The 22,462-nt window shown below is 39.4% G+C and overlaps 4 protein-coding genes across 4 annotated transcripts in view; 1 reads left to right on the forward strand and 3 right to left on the reverse strand.

Annotated features, from left to right (window-relative positions):
- The window catches only part of LOC5517496 (ryncolin-1), an 18,236-nt gene extending 17,855 nt beyond the window's left edge, over positions 1 to 381 (reverse strand). The window contains exon 1 of the mRNA XM_048734446.1: positions 240 to 381. The gene's annotated coding sequence lies outside the window, so the exon portion shown is untranslated. The remainder of the gene's footprint in view (positions 1 to 239) is intronic.
- Positions 382 to 3,575: 3,194 nt separating this feature from the next.
- On the reverse strand, positions 3,576 to 4,682 carry LOC116601221. Its single transcript, XM_032361972.2, has one exon. It carries the CDS (start codon positions 4,680 to 4,682, stop codon positions 3,750 to 3,752), a length of 933 nt encoding a protein of 310 aa, XP_032217863.2. The 3' UTR covers positions 3,576 to 3,749.
- LOC5517514 lies at positions 4,574 to 18,721 on the forward strand. Its single transcript, XM_048734181.1, has 12 exons — positions 4,574 to 4,711; positions 5,564 to 8,179; positions 8,749 to 8,963; positions 12,443 to 12,686; positions 13,348 to 13,445; positions 14,209 to 14,349; positions 14,499 to 14,556; positions 14,646 to 14,731; positions 14,805 to 16,459; positions 16,745 to 16,929; positions 17,237 to 17,324; positions 17,577 to 18,721. The coding sequence occupies exons 2-12, from the start codon at positions 5,710 to 5,712 to the stop codon at positions 17,647 to 17,649; spliced, it is 5,313 nt and encodes a 1,770-aa protein (XP_048590138.1). The 5' UTR covers positions 4,574 to 4,711; positions 5,564 to 5,709; the 3' UTR covers positions 17,650 to 18,721.
- LOC5517490 (protein IMPACT-B) lies at positions 17,837 to 21,305 on the reverse strand. The gene is made up of 2 exons (XM_032362034.2): positions 19,735 to 21,305; positions 17,837 to 19,311 (listed from the first exon to the last, which is right to left on the reverse strand). The coding sequence occupies exons 1-2, from the start codon at positions 20,117 to 20,119 to the stop codon at positions 18,725 to 18,727; spliced, it is 972 nt and encodes a 323-aa protein (XP_032217925.2). The 5' UTR covers positions 20,120 to 21,305; the 3' UTR covers positions 17,837 to 18,724.
- Between the last annotated feature and the right edge of the window lie 1,157 nt (positions 21,306 to 22,462).

The following is a 22,462-nucleotide window of genomic DNA, read 5'->3' on the forward strand; positions in this document are numbered from 1 at the left end:
CAACCGTTCGCAATATTGCGGAAACTTCCTTTGTAAATTGTACAAAACTTTGATAAACCAAGGAGAAAAATTTAATAATAATTAAAATGGGCCGCATGCTCCCTATTTTGATCTTATCAGGACGGTAAACAAGTCTTTATTTTTTCTTGGCCTTACTTGAAAAGTTAAGAAACAAACATTATGTCATCCCACTCGGAAGAAAAGGATTTGAAAGATTAGAAACAAAAAATTATTCCCACCTTTTGATGCACACGCCGTAACAAACAATCCTTTGATGAATAGGATCAGAGATGCAGTTTTCATGCTTGATATTATGAGAAATTAGCGATAACCAGATTACTAAGCGTAAATATCATGCATCTCTAGCGAATATCGAGTTGATATTCCTAATAATCTCGCCCGTGCACCTGTCTTATGTGTGCTATCAGCCAATCATATCATTACTGAATCAAAGGCTCTGTGAGCCAACTCGCGAATGCAAGTTATTTTCTTGTGTGCAGGAATGATATTCAGGATACTGAACAAAGCATGAACTCATCCAAGATGCTGAGAGTACATAAAAATTTCCTTTTAATTTTTTTTTTTCGATGTGATGACACACCAAGAACATTGTAATGAATTAGTATTATAAAAGGTAAAAAAAAAATGATGCCACAACTATTTTCAGGTACCAAACCTCTGGTCTTTGCGGCCCTAGACGAGTGACCGAAACACTGTACCACCGTGGCATTGATGAATATTGACTTGTGACTATAAAAATTAGTTTTCATACCAATTGGTAACGTACCGGTCGAAAAGTTTTTGCTAGCATGTCAAATTTCAGCCTATTCTTTTCGAAAACAAAAGTAAAATACCCGACATAATTAATCACGCTGCTGTCATACAATGTGTTTCACACTACTGTCATAGAATGTGTTGGGTTGCTAAAAGCATCGAAAGACCACAAAAAGTTTACGGATGATCTATCCAACCATCCGACGATCAGTGACACAGAAGTCCCTCCAATAACTCGTAAATGACCTGCAAGCATTCACGAGTTTAAAATACTTTGAGAATTTAGAAAAGCGTAGGTAATAACAAGTCATCGTTTGTTTTTATTGGAAACTCGTCAGTAAACAGACCCTTCCAGAGCACCCCTGATAACCATTTTAAAGATCCTTCGGGTACCAAGGTCAAACGCTTGCCTCTCGACACCTACCCCCTCCCCCTTCGCCGGCCTTGTTCCGCCTCGTTCTCGCGCCTGTGAACTCGATGCCCTGGGTTCCCGAGGATGCCATTTTTATGCTGATGAAATATCCACGAGCCTACCAAATTCAAAATGATCTGACTTCCTAAAATAGCAGCTGCAAGATCATCATGAGCCATAATATTAGGCCAAAGAAAAAGGTTTCGCTGCTGCATTGTATAAAATTAAAACAACTCAATAATACTAAACTTCCTGGCATGTTGTTTAAGGAGAAACAGTTCCTAAGCAGAGAAGAGGATGTTTTAGTTTTAGTTGACGGTGCGTTCTCACCCTGGTCTTCGGGTGGAGTCCGGAGTTCCCCAAGGCAGATTGCTTTGTCCGTTCCTATTCTTTTCGTTAATGACCTCCCCGATAGTGTGAGCCCAGGCACCAGCATCGCCCTGTTTGCAGACGACGCTAAATGTTCTCGTTTCATCAAGACTGCAACCGACCACTGTGAACTACAACAAGACCTGGACTCGCTACTGCATTGGTCTGTCAATTGTGGGCTCTCCTTTAATGTGAGACCATGCGAATATTAGAAAACGCTTTAGCGTAGCTCCGTCTCTGGCGGTAAGCCCCTCCCTATACCTTCGGTGGCAACGCCCTCTCGGTCGTCCCCTTCCCAAAGGGACCTCTGGGTAACGGTTAATAACACTCTTTCGTTGAGCATGCATGTCTCTGTTGTATACCAAACATATTCCCCACGGATAGTGTCCTTCGTATGTATTGCCTTATATGGGCATAGATGCCCATATTTAGAAGAGCTAAAGTTTTTCCGCTCCCTGATCTCCAGAAAACATGGTGAAAATACTCATTCCTGTCAATTTGCGACTCGCGGCAAAAATTATTTACCAAAACTTGTTCGCTTGTTCAAATCTTTTCTTTACTAATCCTATAAAGTCCTTAGACCCAGGCCTCCAAGAGATTGACCGAGCGGGTTTGAAGGTCACCCAAATATTGATATGTGCCAAAGCTAACCGAATGCTTGGTTTTCTGCGCCGGCATTGCGCGCAAATAAGGCCTGACCGCAAAAAGCTGCTGTACCTCTCCTATGTCCAACCCACATGGGCTACGCTAATGAGGTTTCGGCACCACAAACCAGCATTTCCGATCTCAGGCTTTGCGAGATTATGCAGCGTCGAGCAACGCGCTTTATTTTATCCTGCCGTCCCAATCAGGATCTAAGGCCACGCTACAAGTCCCGCCTGTGCACGCTTAACATGCTCCCTGTGTCCTATTGGCATGAAATCAAAGATCTATGCTACATATATAAGGCAGCAATTTCCGGTGAATACGACGAAGATTTTGTTACTTTTAACCGTGGCCGCACCAGGGTGCGCGTCTTCGCTCAATCTCTGCTCCCGCCGCTTCAGGACATCACTATCCAGAGACTCTTTTTTCAACCGAATTGTAACACTTTGGAATAATCTACCTCTAAATGTTAAACAGTCGCCTACTAGTTTTTAAACAAAAGTTAGAAAACTTTGATAAACTGCTTACTGACTTCGACCCTGAACGAGTCCGTACATGGAAAACTGTCTGCCCTCATTGCAGATCGCTGAACATTGACTGCTGCTAGCTTCTATGCTTTGTTACTTTTGATCTTTATCTTACTTTTTTGGTTAGTTCTGTAAAATTAGCAATGCCCTGTCACGTGTAGTGTGTCGGGGTTTGCCTCGCCGGGACATCGCGTCCCTTAGCAATTACCTCGTCACGTCGTGACGGGAGCCTCTAAATAAAAAAATATAAATAAAAAGCAGAAAACGCTTGTACATTTGTGTATATATAATACAATACAATACAATAAACTTTATTTAACGAGGGTAACATGATAACTTTTGACAGTTTTCTAACCCATGGCCCTCCTAAACTAGTTGATAAATATGAGAATACATAGTTCTCACCATTTACACATGCTTTCATATCGTACGAAACCACGCGTCATGCAAGTCGGATCACGGGCTTTAGTTAGGGATGTCATTTAGTTTAAACACGAGGTTCCGCTATAAAAGGGAAAGCTCCTCCCACCCCCGGGCTCGAATTTGCAATTATAATCAGAACACTGCAATGCTAGCAGTCACAAATTATAAGCCTTCTGTAAAATTGCTTTCTCTAAGCGTCAGTAGGCTGGAATAAAACTATTTTTGCACAGGTAACAAGACAGTTGTGTTAAGATGTTGTTAAATTAGGTATTTCCTGTCCACTCACGTTTTGGGTGCACAATTTTACATTTTGCGCTATCCATAATCAAGCACATGCATAAATTATTTTCGCGCTGTGACGAAAATGCTCGTATTTTAGAGCGCACACAGCTTGGTATAGCATTATTTTACGATAGATAGAAACATTTTTAGATGGACATCTCTAGGAATGATATTTATTTTGGCTAGAATATGAAATTAAAATTAAGCGCTCAAAGCAATTGTCCTGGCATGTTGACTCATTGACGGTTGATTGATTATTGATTGTTCTTGAGCCCGGGGTTGGGAGGAACATTCCCTTTTATAGCAGAACCTCGTGTTTAAGATACAAATACGGATACCAAAGCTCTTCTGTAATCCGGAAGCCTCCAAACTAACAATATCGGTTCCAGAATAAACTTATGACACAATATTACCTCTATCACCCTTTCTACGATAAGAGTACGTTGCCTAGTAACGATCGACTCCATCTTTGTGTACAATAAAACGTGTTGATAAATAAAATATGGTGTCACGCAACTGATATCGATAACAACAAGAAAACAAATTACAAATAATAACTGGTGTTTTAACCTCCTTTGTTCTCTTATTTGCGCATTATCTGCAATTGTGTCGAATTGCACGTCCACGGTTGTTCGTCTATTCATGTAATATACCCAGAGCGATAGATATGTCAGAACTGTCAGCACTAAACACACTGTGAAATTCAAATGAAGCTCAAGTTTGAGATATAACTCCCAAGTCGCTATTGCAGACGCGAGGGTGAAAAATAAGATTGCATAGATCCAGTAGGCAATGATAGACATTAAACATTCTTTTGACGATATTTCCGACTGATTTTCCTTTGGTATTGACTGCGAAGGCGCGAAAAATGTCCACGAAAACCCCACGGCTGTTAAAATGGACACCACGACGCATACACTACGTATAACCTTTGCAGCCATGGTTAGGTTGAGCGTGGCGCTTGTGTGATCCCCAGCGTAACTTGATAAATAAGCTATAGCTAAGAGTAGTTCGCTCACGGCTCCTGCAATTAGCCCAGTTCCCAGCAAGTTGCATATAAATACAGTCGAGGGTCTTCGTAATGAACCATTTTCGTTTTTGTAGAGCCCAATGAGGAGTAATCCGTTTGCTGTGATTGTGACGAGCGCTATGAGAATCAGATAAATCCCAGACGATATGTTATATGCTGATTTATGGTCCAGTAGTTCATAAACTTGTGGAACAAAAGTTTCTTCCGTAAAATTTGCCATAACTCAATTAAGATGGCGATGCACTACAGGTAAGATTTTCTCTTGAATCGCCCAAATTATGTTTTGTTTCGTCGAATATTATTCCTCCTGTTCCTGTTCAAGTATTTGTTCCGCTCTCAAGTCGACCTCTTGAGCTTTGCTCGATTTTTGCATAAAATAATTCCAAAGCTTAAATAGTAGGTATGAATCATAGGAGCGCGCGAAATGAAGGCTTTAACCCCAGATGTCGCATAGTAGGAACCGCTTTGTCGCTAGTACGGACTTATGGACCGCTTCTTTGTATTACTGGGGTTATAATCTCATTGGCTGGTTTCGTTGAGTCCATTTCCCCCCTTTTTAATGATAGATCCATTATGTTTTATTTCATCTTCTTTTATTTTTCATTTCCACCTTATTTTTCCTTTTTTAACATAATTAAGTTGCGCAGTCATCTTCTAGAATATACCAGTCAATTTAAAGCTTGCTCTTCCTTCGAAATTAGTAAATGGAAAAAAAATATTAATTCAATACAAAATACAAAATTCAATTACGAAATATAATACCGTAAATATTATACAGTGCATATGCCTTTTTATCTATATCACAAGCAGCAGTATTATTGTTATATTTTGCAAGTGAACCAACCCTTTTGATTTTAACTATACCGTCGCCAGCTGCATGAATTATCATTATTCCAAACGTGTGAAAAGATAAATTGTAAATTGCTTTGTGAATATCCGCTTTTAGGTGATTGAATGAGCTCTTCGATGACAAATTGCTCGAGTGATTGATATCTTGATAATACTTAGGTATACCCATACTAAAACCTAAAAATCAGATGCTATATTTTATTCATTGCTTTATTTTTCTTTTAATCTTGTCTTATCTTGTCTTGTTTTTAGGACCCGGAGTACGCTAAAGACTTGAGCCCGCTGGATTTGCGGGTGGACCCGAAGGTAACAGGCCTGGTTACATACCCCCTTCCTGTTTGGTGAATAAAAACAAGAGAGATGGCGCTTCGTGTACCGTGCTACGGCCGTCCGCTAGCATGAGACTCTGGCTACCTTGTCTACTAGCGTTAACAGCCATAACTCTAGCTGGTCTCTCTTGGATATCCATACTATACTATTCAGTCTTCACGTTTGGAACTCTATGCTTCGTGTGGGTGTTTTTGACAAACGCGTGTGAACTTGATTTTGAGCTTGCGTTCAAATTCATTGAATGGGTCGGTTTTGGGACTCCGCATTCAGTTGAGTTTTCGTCTAAAGGTTTGAACTCAAGGACTCAGACCTTCACTGATGGGAATGAATACCAGAATTTACACCAACTACCTAGACCAATTGCCGAGAATTTGGAAAAGCTGATCACAAATATCAATCGCGATTTCGTGGTATCGTGGTTCAGGGATGTTGGGGAGGGGGAAGGTTTCGTCGGAGAAACTAGAAAAGCGCTGGAGATTTTATCACTTGAAGGATATAAGAGAGCCTGTGATGTAGATGCACATAATCTCATAGAAGAAGCCATTCTCATTTTTCACTCGCATCTTGAACGGTTCAACAAAGCGGTAGATGTTTTGAAAGCTCGGGATACAAGTTTGAAGCTGTCACTAACGAACTCACAGCTTTTGCATCAAACATACGAATCACAGATACAAAATAAACACATCGCGCTAAAAGGACCCGCTTCTGAGCTCAATTACTTAAGAAATGTCGTGGATTGCTTATTGGCTGTATTGCTTCCCCAAAAGGCTTATAACTGTGATATGGGGAAATTCATACTCAGGGAAATTCTAGCCGTACAAGCGGTCGAACTGGTGGAATTGATATCAGACCCGGACTGGGTCAACGAAGCTATTATTGATCTATTATGCCCTCCGAAAAACACCACAGTGAGAGCCCCACAAGCCTTAATTACTAGACCCACCGAACGGGAATTGGATTTAGAAACGATAAGTTCATTACATGACAATAGGAATGGTGAGATCGTTCGTTCTAATGGAAGTAGAAATTTATCGATGTGTAATGACGATGGAACGGTTGATCGATCAAATGGAAGGGGCCAGGTGCGAAGTGCTTCACTTGAATCTTTTGCTTCAAATGTTCAACAAAGTGCATCACAGGGTTATTCAGGACAAAAGTATTCATTAGGGAACTCTCCTTCACACAGAGGATATTCTGAGTCTTTTGTTGTTATTTCCTGTTCAAGTGAAAGCCAGGGAAATGGAGTTACTGGAAACAAGAGTAGAGAGCCAAGTTTTAGTCTTTCATCATCATGGGGGGTATGTCCCCCTGCCGAAGATCCTTCATTTCTCACTGAGAGCTTTCAAGCTATGGAGAATCAAGCTCAATCACAAAGCAAAGGGTCTAAATTATCAGAATTGAGAACAAACGTTAAACATGTTGGATCATGTTGCACAAAACTTGAAGTCAGTGATGAAATTGATTCACCTATTTTAGATATACCTACAAGTGGGGATTTCTTTCACGGAATAAGGTCCCGTAGCTCATCTCACCCAGAAAATATATCAAGCATCGGGATTAAGTCTGAATCAAGCCATGCCTACACAAACCATGACAGAAGCTTACAACGTTCATGCAGCGTACCTTGTCTTTTGTCCCCCACCTGTGAATTCGCACCCATTTCAGAGTCAGAACAGGCCCCACCTAGCCCTGTAAAATTCTATGAACCACAGTATTTCAATGTTAGCTTCTGCAGCAGTGAAGGTTCCTTTAAATCATTTGCTGATGAGGAAGAGTTGGATCTTGAAGAGGGGAAAGAAATTGAGGAAGACATGAGTACAGATGATGATATTATTGATGATGTTGCACCCTTGCCTATCGTCAAACCCCCAAAAGGAATCTTAAAACAGATGTCTAGTGAATCCATTGAGGAGAAACTTACAGCTGGTCACAAACCTAGTGATAAGAATCTCCAAAATCCAAACAAGTCTAGAATTGAAGGCTCTTTATCAGAGAAGAGACTAAGCAGTGAAGAAAGCCTTGATAGTGTATTTAAGCCTCAAGGTTATGTCAGCTTTAGAGGCAAGTCAGAAGGGTCTAAAGACAGCAGCAGCTCTGAAAACAAATCCTCATTTGAACGACTGTCCTCTACCACTGGGGTTACTACTCGGAAATCAGATTCCACTGACGGTGAACTCTCTGATAAGTCAGGTGCTGGTCGATCATCACCAGGGTTCTTCTCACAGAAGTCAGACTCTGAGTCATTCAGTGATAGTGTACTCATGGCGGGGAGAAAGTTCATCTCCTCCATCAAGTCTCCTGCCAGAACACTTGGTTTTAGCAGCAGCAGCGCCCGTTCTAGTACGGCCTCCACAGAGTCATCTTCAGGGTTTGATTCCATGGAAGTGAATTTGCCAACTAGTATGGATCGTGAGCCGTCAGTGGAAGATGCAAATGGTCTTCCTTGCCCTGAGCCTGTAAGAAGGTTCTCTACGTCCTCCGGGAGGCGTTTGTCACGTAGTAATGCTGTACGCGAGATGTCATCTGAGAGTGACTCAGGTGAGAAGTTTTCTAAGCTTCTAGGGCACAAACAAACCATGAGTTGATAAGGTGGTTGAAATTGTGAATATCATTCAGAACTTGAAACCCAAAGGTTTAGGTTCAATTCCCATTCCCACCACCAAAGTATTCCCACTCTTTCTATTGTGTTTATTTATTTTTTATTTATTTATTGGATTGTGTTTGTTATTTGATATAGTATCTATTATTATGTATAAAGCATAAAACAACTAAGGACAAAATATCAGTTGCTGTAATATGAAGCCATGATCAGAGCTGTTGCCCCCTATTCCGATTAATTTAATATAAATTCACATGTACTTCTACTTAAACCTCTGCAGATACATTTTTTTGTAGAAATTCTAGGCGATCAGCTCAATGCTATAAGCTATTCCTTTTTTTCTATTGACATTCAGAAATCCTACTTTATGTACTCTGGCAAATATTTTTCTGAGTTTCATATTAGAACAGGTAATAGAATGAGTCCTGTTTAGGTCAATTCCTGAAACTTTGTTGATTTGTGGGATTTGCTTTAATTGCATATTGACTGGACAAACTTAATTGTTCAGACACATGGTATGGTACACCACAAGCACACTCTCCCCCCTCAGAACAAATTGTGTATGGCACCCCGATGCAGCAATCTCAACCAAGCCGAAATGGTCCCGAGAAGAGTGTTGTGAAGATCCACCCAAGCCGCCTTATAACCATTCCCGAGACGGAGATTGCACTAGAGTCAGGGTGGGAACCTGGTCGGAACAAGTTCACACTCTACAGAATTGAGGTAAGGGTGGGATTACTGATGATCCCTGCTAATGGAACCTCATCTCACCAGTTTACTTAGGGGAGCTGAAAGAAACCTCAACCAGCAAGAGACAGGAGAATCTTTTAGAATCTGCACTATTTAACAGGCCATCCACTCTAAACTATGAGTCACATCCTTAAAGAAACAATACACACACTGCTTTGATAATTTTCAAATTTTCATTTTCAAAAAGGGACGTTTTTTAAACAAATCAACCTTTTATGTTTTTAAAAAGATCCAGCATTTTCATTTGGAAATGATCTGTCCCTATGAAATTAAAGAAACAAAGAGTGTGCAGCAATGATAACAAGCCCTACAATGCAAGTGCCTGCCCACTGTTTTGCTCCTTTACATGACGTGCGGGAAGTACCTAGTCTTAGGTAAATCTCCAATATGTGAGCTGCAAAAAAATAAAAAAATAATAACAATGACAAAAACAGTAACAACAATAACGATAACAATAATAATATAACAATATACCACAAAGGCCTCTGTTTTAAGACAGACATATTGACAGTTTGGTGGTTTTTGGTGGTGTTGTCTTCAAGAGGAGGGGGGGAGGGAGGAAGGCTCTTTTGACCAAGGCAATCAATAAAGGAGTTTATTTAAAATTTAATCTAAAGTGTTTGCCACCTCCTTTTTTGTTTTTCTATCCATTTTACTTTAAGCTCTCTCCTTCAAAAAAAGGTTTTACAAAAAAATAGACCCATGCTGATTTCCCTTACTATTTCATTCATCTACTGCACATGACTTTTCATTTTATTCTTTTCCTTCAGACAGTATGACATATGTGGGTGCTGATATGTTATCTCTTTTAGAGCAAGATTTTAATTTTTTTTATTTGAATTTGTGAATTTGATATACTAAGTAAAACAAGTTCCTGTAAATAAGGATTGTAAAAAAATATTTTTAAAATGGTTTTTATTTTATTTTAATTTTAATTGAGAATGTCATCTAAGGTATTGGTTATTAGGATAACACCTCTGTTTGACTGAAAACATATAACATCTTGACAAAAATACACTTTAACAATCAATATTATAAATTTTTAATATCAGATTATATTGTACATGCAATATGATCTCTGCTTTATTTGTTGTGGCTTTATGAACATTTGTTTTTATTTTTTCCTGGTGAGCCATAACATCTAATATGTAAGAATAGTGGTTGGGAAGTTTATAACATATTGACCTGTTTTGACCACAGTCAGGTATATACACACATTTATTATTGTTATCATGGCTTTAATAACCGTCCAATCTTTTTCATTTATTGGTCTGTGCACTCAACACATCTTTCTCTTATTCATTTTTTTCTTTTTAGGTACACTAAGCTTTAAGCAACCGCATTGCCAGATTGTATTTTATATAAATTATTTTCTTTTTCTTTTGTTTTTTATCAGGTAGCACAACCTTTTTTTTGTCACTATGAAGAAAAAAATTGTTATAATTAACACTTTTTTTTCCCTGAAAATTGTTATAATTATCACATTTTTTTTCCCCGAATCATGTGTTCATAATTTGTTGTGTAATGTTTTCGCCTTCATCTCTTAATATTTTAAATATAATGGGGTAAGAACAATATGAAGTGTTTAAAGTTGATAAATGATTTTGTAGCAGCTGTTCTGCATTTCTCTGTTCATCCACATCTCAATCGTAGTTATGACTAGTGCAAATGACTTCCTTAATACTTGTGAAAAAGCTTTTATGAGATGGTAGCCTTTTAGGAGATGTGTTTTGTTCAATCATTCCACTCCCTTTAAGTAGGTTTTAAAAGCTTTTATAGCCCTCTCATTTACTTCTCACAAATTTCACATTCAGTTTTTACATTAGTACCTGCTATACTGCACTGTCTGGTAATGTCTTTAATACATATTTCAATGAGCTCTTATATTGAAAGTGTGGAAAAGGCATTGCTGCAAGAAAAGGCTAAGAAGACAAATTTTTTATGACTTCTAAAGTGAAAAATGACTTGAAAATTTGATTCGACTCGACTCTTTTTAAAAGTCGGTCAACTGACTTCATGACTAGTCATATTAACTGAGACAAAGCATTTCAGGTGAAAGCCTTCCTCTGATAGAACAAAAGCAGAGTGGAAAAAAGACCAAGGCAAATGTTTCTATCAAATAGGGCTCCCAATAGAAATATGTTAAAAGGTGGGAGGTGGGGGTTTGAAGAAAAATTAAATGTGCTTTTTTATTTAAGATTTTACTTCAAATGGAAGGGGAGGGAATGGTCAAAGTCTGGAAACTGCAAAACCATATATGATAAATAAAAAAGAAGCAGACAAAACAGACAAAATATTGACGGAAAAAAAGAAAAAAAAACTGACTGTTCAAATTTTGCAACATAGTTTGACAGGGATTTCACAGTAAACACAGAGAGCACATCACAAGCTGTTGTTTATAAACATAGCAGTAAACAAACAACTAAGAACAACTAAGCCTAGAAAATATATTCAGCCCTCTGAGTTCATTAGAAACCAGATGCCATTCTTTTTGTGCCCACCCTCCCTCAACCTCCTTAGATTTTATTTCCATACCTGGCCACAAGTCTAGAAGCGCTGCTGTCAGATAACAGTTTATCATTTAATTCCAGTATCGGGCAGTAAGAGTTATTTTCATGATTGTGAACGGCCTTTTTTGTTTATTGTGAATCGTTAAAAGGACAAATATAAAAAAAATAAAATATCTGTGATAGCTATATTTGCCGTGGTATGTGAATGGGAAAATTTGATCGGTGTGAATCGTGATCTGTGCTCTTTAAAAATCATGAATCGTGATTTCCAAGTAAAGATTAATCCTTGTCGTCAGTTTATCGTGAAACATGATTTCCAATTTTTGCGACTCGTGAAATGTACAGGGGACATCCCCCCCCCCATTACCGCCCCTGCAGTATGACATCCTAATCTGGCCCCAAGTCTAAAAAACACTAGTTTTCAGTTAAAAGTTTAATCTTTCACCCATGCATATCTGGCCCTAAGTCTACAAAGTGCTGTTGTCAGATAACTTACGTATTTTTATTATTCCAGTACGACATCCGTATCTGGCCCTAAGTCTACAAAGCGCTGTTGTCAGATAATTCATGTATTTTTTTATTCCAGTATGATATCCGTATCTGTCCCTAAGTCTACAAAGCGCTGTTGTCAGATAATTCATGTATTTTTTATTCCAGTATGACATCCGTATCTGGCCCTAAGTCTACAAAGCGCTGTTGTCAGATAATTCATGTATATTTTTATTCCAGTATGATATCCGTATCTGGCCCCAAGTCTACAAAGCGCTGTTGTCAGATAATTCATGTATTTTTTATTCCAGTATGACATCCGTATCTGGCCCCAAGTCTACAAAGCGCTGTTGTCAGATAATTCATGTATTTTTTATTCCAGTATGACATCCGTATCTGGCCCCAAGTCTACAAAGCGCTGTTGTCAGATAATTCATGTATTTTTTATTCCAGTATGACATCCGTATCTGGCCCCAAGTCTACAAAGCGCTGGTTTCAGGATCCAACCAGCAAGAGATGAGTCTGCGAGCCTTAAAGAAAGAGCCGAGTGATGCTGGTGAGAAGATTGACAGCAAAAAACTAAGAGCTTCCTTTGAGAGAGCTATCCCAGTCAAAAGAGCAATCAAGCGCCGCTATCGAGAATTCATGGAACTGCATAGCAGGCTTACAAGTGGACCACTTGCAGTGCAGATGAAAGGTTTGTAATTGGGAACGTGATGATGGCTTTGGCATTCAGCTTGGCTTTCATGTCTGCACTGGCTTCACAGTGTACTATAAACTTACAGAACTCACATACAGTTGGATAATAATAATTATTAAATAAGACGAAAATATGTCAGAGTCGATTTCCAGTTTTTGGTGTATTGTATTCATTGTTCTGGTATGAGATTGCGACAGTTTGGGCTTTTTGATTCTATTCTACTTACAGAATTCACATACAGTTGGATAATAATAATTATTAAATAAGACGAAAATATGTCAGAGTCGATTTCCAGTTTTTGGTGTATTGTATTCATTGTTCTGGTATGAGATTGCGACAGTTTGGGCTTTTTGATTCTATTCTACTTACAGAATTCACATACAGTTGGATAAAGAAAGCCCTCCCCTTATTACCCCCTGTATCCACCCTGGTCCTTTGACTGTGTCACAAATTGCACTATACTCAACGTAAAATCAGGAAATGCAGCACATATATCACTCATTTATTAATACAGTAAGTACAGACCTATAAAAGAATGCTGGACAAAAAAAGGAAATGGTTTGGTAATACAAAATGTAGCAGTTACCCATTAAAATGGAGCCTGGTAAATAAATGTTCCTACTGTTCTCTAGGAAGTCGTCATTTTTTACCTTTTTAGATGTACTGAAGCCAAATAGGAAATTTAACCTCCCTTTTGGAAGACTGGATAAAGAAGTGGTGGAAGGCAGAAGGATTATCTTACAGGACTACCTTGTGGTAAGGAGTTATTGCCTTTTGGGGTAAGGAGTTATTGCATTTTGGGGTAAGGTGTTAAGAAGTGGTGGAAGGCAGAAGGACTATCTTACAGGACTACCTTGGGGTAAGGAGTTATTGCCTTTTGGGGTGAGGAGTTACTGTTTTATGAGAAAATACACCAGCACAGGATTTTATATCTCATCTATCAAAACGGAGTTGTTTTTAAAAGGTTTCAAGCATTTGTTGATGCAAAAGTACTATCTTTATTTAAGAATTAGTTTTACAGTGGTTACAGAACAGTTGTGTTACACTTTGGTTTGATTTTCAAATCGTCACTGAAGCAACTCTGTTTGGTGCTTTTTATTAGTTTGGTATCCACATCTTGCATTCTAGAAAAACTACTTAGTAACCGATAGTGAGGTCATGCTGTGAAATATCAAACATTGGCTTTGGCTTATTAGAAAAGGCTTTGCGAGATTATGTGGCATTTTTATATGTATGATATTTTTGGTTATGATAATTTTTGCCATCTGAGGCAATACGGGAATGCCATGATTACCAATTAGCCAATTGCAGCACGCCAACAGTCCTTGCCATTTAATAATAGTGCCTTCCCCACCCCGCCTTTATCCCATCACATTTTACCTGTGATAACATTCGATCTGCAGCCCCTTTCTCATGTCCGGAAGAAAACTGGTGTTATTGGAAGTAAACTGATATTAGCTTTAATGGTAAGCAGTGCTGCTCCAGTTTCTCACAAAAAAAAAATCCCTGACTGTTTCAGAGTTTGGTATCCAAGCCGGATCTTCGCAACAGCATGGATCTTCAGCAGTTCCTCGGTGTCATTAGTTCTGATGTGTCTTTCATAAAACCCAGTGTTGCACAGATTATCAACCAAACAGTGCATGTCCCAAGAGTGGATAAGGTAGTGTGTTGACATTTGTTGTCCTTTACCTTTCTAACATCTTCTTTGGAAATGGGTGGTCCCAACTTTGACTGGTGTAAGTTGTTGAGCATGGCGAACTTTCTGGATTAACTCAAAACACTAATGCCTATCTTGGCTGCTTTTTTTAGATGCTGGGTCGACAAATGACCAAGGTGTTTGACAGCATTAAGACAGCTTTCGACTCAGGTGAGGGTATAAGCCTCCCACCCCACTCGGATCAGAGAAACTGGTTTATTTCACCAGGCACACCTCACTGTAGTTTTGTTTTCTTACAGATGCACCAGAGAGTGATAACATTCTTTCACCACCTCCTGATGACAACAGCTCTCCTTGGAAATTGGCATATTCCAAACATGCACAGGTAAGCAGAACAGAGATAGACTGTGCAATTCTCATGGTAAGTGCATTAAACGTTGGTGATTTTTCCCTGACAGGGTAATGGGGATCATACGTTTACACCAGCGGAACACTTTGATGCCTTTCTCGAGAATTTCCTAGCATACAATCCAGTAAGAGCAGAGCCTGATGATGACTTCCAAGATGATCAGGAGGAAATAGAAGAGCATCGCTTGTCACCATCACCATGGTTACACTCTGCCCTTCATGATGACTACAGCAGTGACGACGACCTCATGCTAAATTACCTAGGGCCAGGGTCTGCAGGATCAGCTGGTGATAGCAGTGAGAGCCCAAATGACCACTCAGTTACATCACTTGCTTCATCCGATGAGGGACTGTATGATGCTTTCGGACAAAGTTCGCCTGTTAATACCTCTTTTCCTATGTCTGCAAGTACTGGATGCTTGAAAGAAAAGCTGGAAAATTCCACCTTTTGGGACCAGTCACCACCCAGTGACCTGGGTTCAAGCTTGGCTTCATGTAAATCTGATGATGAGGATGCTAATTATAGAGCATCTCTTCACTTACCCTTTTCCAAGAAGAATCTGGACCAAAAATGGAAAAGCGCCTCTGATAAGATGAAAGAGAGAAAGTCTAAGTCTGTAGAGAACGTGGCTGCCGCAAAAGATAAGATGAAGGCCTTCAAGGGGGAGAAGTTTACCATGGATAAGCTCAAACAGGCAGCACACCAAGTGCAACAGAAACAGAAGCAGTCACGAGAAAGTCTTCATGCTGTGAGTGAAAGAGTCAAGGCAGTTAAAGATGAAAAGTTGAAGCATGCGGCAGAAGAGCTAAAGCACATAAAACAGGAAGCCACGAAGGAAAACCTGCAAGCTGCAAAGGAAAGGATGAAGGCATTGAAGGACGAGAAGTTGAAGCACGCTACACAAGAGCTGAGACAATTGAAGGAGGAATCCGCTGAGACTTTTGAGGGTACAAGAGAGAAGATGAAAGTGTTAACAAATGACAAGCTCAAGGAAGCAGCTGAGCAGGTAAAACAAAAGAAACATGAATCAAGGGAGAATTTAAAGGCAGCTAAAGATAAAATGAAGTCTCTAAATGTCGAGAAGCTTAAAGAAGCTGCAAAACACGCCAAACAGGCACAGGCTGAATCTATGGAAAGTACTATACATAAAGTGAAGGCTGCAAACGCAGAAAAATTCAGGCAAGTTGCTGAACAAGTTCTAGAGAAAAAACATGAGTCAGAAGAGAAGATTCATGCGGCAAAAGAAAAGGTTAAAGTAATGAAAGATGAAAAACTTAAACATGCTGCAGAACAAATCAAGCAACGAAAATGTGAGTCGGCAGAGAGCCTACATGCTGCCAAAGAGAAGGCAAGATCTCTCAAGGACAATCTACCCAACCCTAAGATCATCGTAAAAGAGCACATGCCCCATGTGGGTCCCACCTTGACCCCTCTCCTGTCTTCAAGGATGCCCAACAAGGGAGAGGTTTATCGGCGACTACATAACACCAAGGCAGACTTGCCTTTAGCCATGTCAAACTCTGATGAGCCAAGTTCTGAGGTACAAGGTGCTGCAACTGATATCCAGCCAGGGGAGCCACAGTGTCCACTGTCTGAGGCCATCCTTGCACTGACTTGTGAGGTGCTGAAAGGGAGGGGCTCATGGGCAAGTTTGGAGAGGGTCCAGCAGGGATTCCTTGGAGTCTTTAGTGGACTTTTTGAATGGTAAGTGAAAGAGCCCTAATCATCCACATCTTTATTATTGTTTTGAGTTCAATTTTGACAAAATAGAAAAACAAATTTTGAATAAGGGCAGGGGGGTTGGCGAGGAGATGTTAGCAGTACTGCTTTTTAAACAATATTTTATGTTGGCAGCCTCATCTTTACAGGCGGAAACTCCTTTTCAATGTTAACAATGTTGTAAATTGTGTAGTCAACTTCAGTCTTGCTTGGTTGGACGTTCCACCTAATTCATTCATTAACAACCTACATGCTTTGCTGCATCAACAGGTTTATTCGGCGTGAAATAGATGACTTGTTCACAGATGACAATTGGGGTGTGTACCTGTCAAATCTCAATGAGATCATCTGGCCTGATGGCAAACTTAGAGAACCTCCAGTACAACCCAAAACAGATGATGAGAAAGACCAAACGAAAAAGATAGCAGTAAAAATGCTTATGGAGTTTTTCCCAGGTCAGTAGAGAATGTTTTGGGTGGGGTTTGTATCATGTGGAAGTGAGGTTGATGATCTTGCTGTTGTTAAGGTGGGTTTGAAGATGATTATAGAGATAATTAGTTTTGTTGCAGTGGTTGTATTGATAATGGTGGCTTTTCTTATGTTCCTGATGATTACAGTATATTGGTAAATGCTCATGGTATGCGATAAAAATAATGGTGGTAATGTACTTGATTATGGCCTTGATATGATGATGATTGTTGATCTTGGTAGTTGTGATGGTGTGAATGGTAACAATGATTGCTCACTGTGTTATTTTGACAGAGTTATTTAGTCTGGCTGTTGGCTCACAGTTGTACAAAGAGTGTGCAGATAACGTGGTAGAGTCTCTTCAAAATCCAGCTATCAACAGGTAAGCACACTGCATGTTTTAGTCATTTCCATGAGCATGGTCTATTACTAATAATATCAATGCCAGTCTTAAAAGTCTCAAATGTAGAATCACACAGCGTTCCAATTTAATTATAGCCTTATATTGGTTGTTTTCATCCTTTAAAAATCATACACAAATCATGAAGTAGGAAAAGAACAATTGGGTACAGCTATTGAAAAGAAGTCACCACTTGCAATCACCACTTATTCCTAGTTTTTTGCTTCTTCTTAGAATTCTGGTCTATTTGTTGGTTGAGGCTTTTTTAGCAGAGTTTATCCCCGAGCTTCAGTGTGCATCATTGTGAGGAGGCAAACATCACCAATCCAGACATCGTCACTGCATGTCTTGCAGTGCAGCTTATGTGTAGATTATTTAGACAAAAAGTGTATTAGAAAAGGGAGTTATGAGTTAGTCACCTTGTACAATGGCTTGCATGGTCTTAGGGTAATTAACATTCTTGTAATTTTGTGGTTGAAAGTCAATGGTCTCCATTCATTATTCAAAGATTTTTAATTGTACATAATAGATCAAATTCTATTTCTATTTATTTTTCTTTCACATCAAAAATCAAATAAATTCATATTATTTAAATGTCTAATGCATGCAGTTCGATTTATGCTTACATCGAGTCAAATTGTTATTAGAAAAACAAGTGTATCTCTTAATATGCAAATTCAGTATAAATTGGGAAATTATTGAGATGAAAGGTGTTATGCAAAGAAATAAATTATCATAGTTCTTTCAAAATTGCTTTTGAGATGAGTGTGCCCAATTAGCTGTTCTATTAGGTGTAGCGCTCGGCCTAGAATAGGGAGATTGGGGCAAGAAAGGAGAAGCTAAGCTTTGAAATGTGCTCACTATCGCCTTTGTTTTTTCGCATAACTAAGCTCAGCTTTTCCATCTTTCATGCAACTAGCCCATGTTGAGCAGGCTAGTTATAATGTTTATCTCGGTCGTGGAATGGAGTCTGGGTAAACCCAGAGAGTAGAGAGTCAGAGGGCGAGACTCGAGACTGAGGGTCGAGACTCGAGACTGAAATGTGGAATACCGAAGTCTTCTTCCAATTGTCATAAAATGCTGTGGCTATGCAATGTTTTATAGCGAGAAAAAAGTAAAACTAATTTGGAAATCCAGAAATCATATTTTCAAGATTTCAGATATCTCTATCGACTCTCAGCATTTCAGTCTCGACTCTTGGTCTAACAGTCTCGACTCTCAGCATTTCAGTCTCGAGTCTCGGCCCTCAGTCTCGAGTCTTGCCCTCTGAATCTCTACTCTCGAATCTCGGGGTTTACCCAGACTCCGTGGATTGCATTATTACTTTATGTGAATATCATATTACATGGTGTGACTTGTGAATACAACAAATAACATAGTTTTTATTTGTGCTTCTTGCTTTTCCCTTTCCCCTTAGTCTTCCCACCCTTGCCTTCGTCCACCTCCTTATCTAGCAAGCCCACAGATTTAATTAACTCTCTAGCACTGTTATTGATATGTTTGAATCTGTCTGGGCCCAACAAGATTCCACCATACCAACGACTTACAACAACAACTACATTTTTGACTTGAAGAATTTCTAACAGGTGCAGGAGTCTTGACCCAGCAGCAGATTCGCCATCGTCATCACAGTCTTGTATAAATGCATCTCTCTCTTCATTATAAATTCTATAAGCCATTATATTATGTGTTGCATGGGCTATCTTCTTATTTAATTTTAGTTCATGTAACATCTCTCTTACTTCAGCCTCTTTAGTAACAAATGCCAAATGAGACTGGAATGTGCTTTTTCTTTCTGTGAATGGTTCACCGTGGATGATTTCTATACTAGAAGAAGCATCGAGCACATTTTTGCTGTTGTAATCAAATTTGCTTCCTGAGTTATCTTTGCTAGTAGTCTCCTCAAAACCCTTGTCATCAGTTGGATATACTTCAATGGAGGTGTCAGGTCTTTCAATTGTCTTTTTTTCTGAAAGGTAGAAGCACAGGATGAGTGAAATTACTTTTGTATTAGAATTTAAGCCCCCCACCACACACACAAACACACACACCACCACCACTCCTTTGGATAAGGGTAGTTAAGGGGAGGGGGGGGGGGGGCGTTTATCCATATAACGGACCATTTTCTCTTAGGTAGCTCGTCCTAGCCTGCCCGCAGGCGGACCTTCAAGACGTGGGGTGGTTCTTCCAAACCCCCCTGTCTACGGGCCTGATATCTATGCCATGGAAATTGGCAAATATCCCCCTAACCCCCTTCTAACCTCTAATTTCTTTTTGGTACCAGGTCTGTTTTATTTAGTTTTGTTTTTCTAGACTCGCAATATGGCAAGAAAGGTTAAAGGGCCCCTACCTATTCCTCATCCTCCCCTCCCCCATTGCCAGTCCCTACCACCTGTGCGTGTTGTTTCCTCCTTTTGTTTCTCCTTGACTTTCTCATCCACCATCTCCCTCAGCTTTTCCACCCACTGATACAGCACGATCTCCCCCTGATTTTCCTTGTAAATGGCGTACAGCCCCTCCATAGCTTCTCTCATCTCAACGCTAGTCATCCAAACTGAATGAATCTCAAATACGGGGGGTGCCTGACTAGGGTACTGAGGGGGTAGTAGTAGTTGCATAGTAAGAGAATACAAAGGATCGTTTTCGCTTTTGATTCGTATCTCGTACATTCTGCTTGACTCGTCAATGCTTGCAAAATCTTCTCCGTAGATCGCAGATAAGGCTTCGACTTCCTCGCATTGTCGGACGAGATTTTCGTCGTCCTTGCTTGTTGCCATTTTTCTCAAATATAAACACGTATTACACAAATCCCTCCAAGTAAAGCTGTTTTTGGGTATCAGACAGCTCCAGTCAGACTGATTTTTTTATGCATTCTGAGTCAATTTCAGGTGAATTTAAATCCCACCTGAAAGTCAGCTGTTTCTCTTCGAAGCCGCCATGTTTTTAGCCTCGACCTCACGCAAAAAGTTCGGACTTCCCGACGGATCCATACGATTTTTTTCAGGAATTGTTGGGTTTTTCTTTTCTCATTATACAAACAAAACTAACAGAATCAAACGCATGGTAGTAACATGTTTTAGTGAAAGTGCATCGTCGTCTTCATTGTCTTATCTTGGATAATTTTGAATGTATTTTTTGATCGGATGAATTTCGGAAAGTTATCGGGTCATGTCCAGCCCCCCTTGATCGCGCCGAAAGAAAAACAAGATGGCACGCTTGCATCGCATCTGGTCGATTTGGTTCGTAGCTTTGCCGTTTTTAATCTTTCTCATTATTCGTCTCGACAGACAAACGGATTGGACATGGTTCTTCATCCTTATTCCTTTCTTTCTGTTTGATTTCATTCTCCTCGCCTACGTCGTCCTCAGATTTATTCAGCATCTGAAAAATGGATTCGACGCAAACAGTGTTAGCTTGAAGCGAAAGGTTTGGATTTTTACATTGGCTTGCTCAAGCCTGGCATTCCTTATCGTGCTAGCCGCCAAGCTGGAAAATATCATAAATGTGTCTTATTACTACGTGTTTATCCCTTTGTGGTTGTTTTTGTTCGGGTTGACTTGTGACTTCACAGCACTAGTATGGATGAATGCCAGATGATGCAGAAGATGGAAGGCAATCTAGAAGGAAGGCAATCTAGATCTACCGTGACGGAATCTCTCCAAGTCTCACTCTAATCTAGTGTCACCAACATCCTGTATCTTCTCATGGTATTATACACATGAACAAGAGTGTGGCGATCATTTGAAATGGGGTCGATGGATTAAGAAATTTGCGGTTTGAAAGGGAGATAGTAATATTTAAACAAGAGCTTTTCCCATTTGATGATGTAGATGATCATTTATCGGCAGAGAAGAACCTGATAAACTCTGGTAACTGCTAAGGAGTAAACAAAAAGTGCATTGGTTGTTCAACCAGCATCTTCATTAAAATCAATGTTATGATTGGCAAAAAGATAAAGTGTAATAAGAACAAGTTACCAAAAAGCAATTATCAATCAAATTGTAAGATATGTATATAAAAGATTATGAAACTGATTGGCTGACAAAATGAAATATTACCAGGGCTTTCATTAAGGTAATTCCCTTGAACTGCACTGCGCACCCCTTCTGCGCATAGTGGCGCGCGCTGTTTGTTCGAGTTTTCTGGTATTAAGTGTGCGCGTGCGCCACAGTTGTACAAGAAAACACAGCAAAAGGCGCGCATTTTTTACTTAAAATCGCTTTGACAGAAAAACGAAGTCAGTTACCCCCATTGTTTATTTGCTCAAATAGTTAAATATATGCGGAAAACTGATATACTGAAAGAAGAAAAAAAGTTGGGTTGTATTAGTTTTGTTATTTCTCTTAAAAGCCGTAAAAATACTTCAAAATGGCGCTTTTTACCGTATGAATAGTGGTGAAAACAATGTCTTTTTGTGCGATCTCTTAAAATTTGGATTTGTTTTGAACATTAGCTACTACAGGTTATTGTTTAGGAGATCGGATTTTGGCAGCTAGACAAACAGAACTTAATTTTCTAAAGACTATAGGCACTCTTTTTGAAAACTAAGAGTTGGGATTTTTCCTTGCGCGATCAGTAAAAACGCGTCAACTCTACGCCCCTCTGTTGTGAAAACGGGGTCGGTACCCCTATTTTTTTATTACATTTTTTGAAAGCCCTTAGCTTCAATATTGTTTATGCCAAGTTTTAAAAAATTCTGGGTTGTAGAACTATTTCAAGGGAATTACCTTAACCAGGACTTTCATTAACTTTCTGAGTAGGCGGTGAGATTGATAAGTAGGGGGTGGAAGTTATTTTATCTTTAAAGTTCAAATAAAACTTAAGTCGACTTTTTTTTAAAGTAGCCGGCGCTCAGTGGAAAATAGCTGGTGCTTCTGCCAGCCGCTGGAACCTAATGAAACCCCTGATTACCATAGAGAATATTAAAGAATACATGGCTTCTAACTTGTTTATTTCGAAATGAAGAGGAAGGTTATCTTTTGTCATTACTTATTGGCTGCACTGCATACTTTGGTAGAGAGGCTGAAAAGTAAAAGTAATAATGTGTCAAGATGAAAGAGGGTGGTGGTGTTATCTGCATGTTTCTGCTACCCCACGTACATCACTAGTTTTACAGTAGC

Source organism: Nematostella vectensis, chromosome 11, assembly GCF_932526225.1.
Source record: "Nematostella vectensis chromosome 11, jaNemVect1.1, whole genome shotgun sequence".
NCBI lineage: Eukaryota > Metazoa > Cnidaria > Anthozoa > Actiniaria > Edwardsiidae > Nematostella > Nematostella vectensis.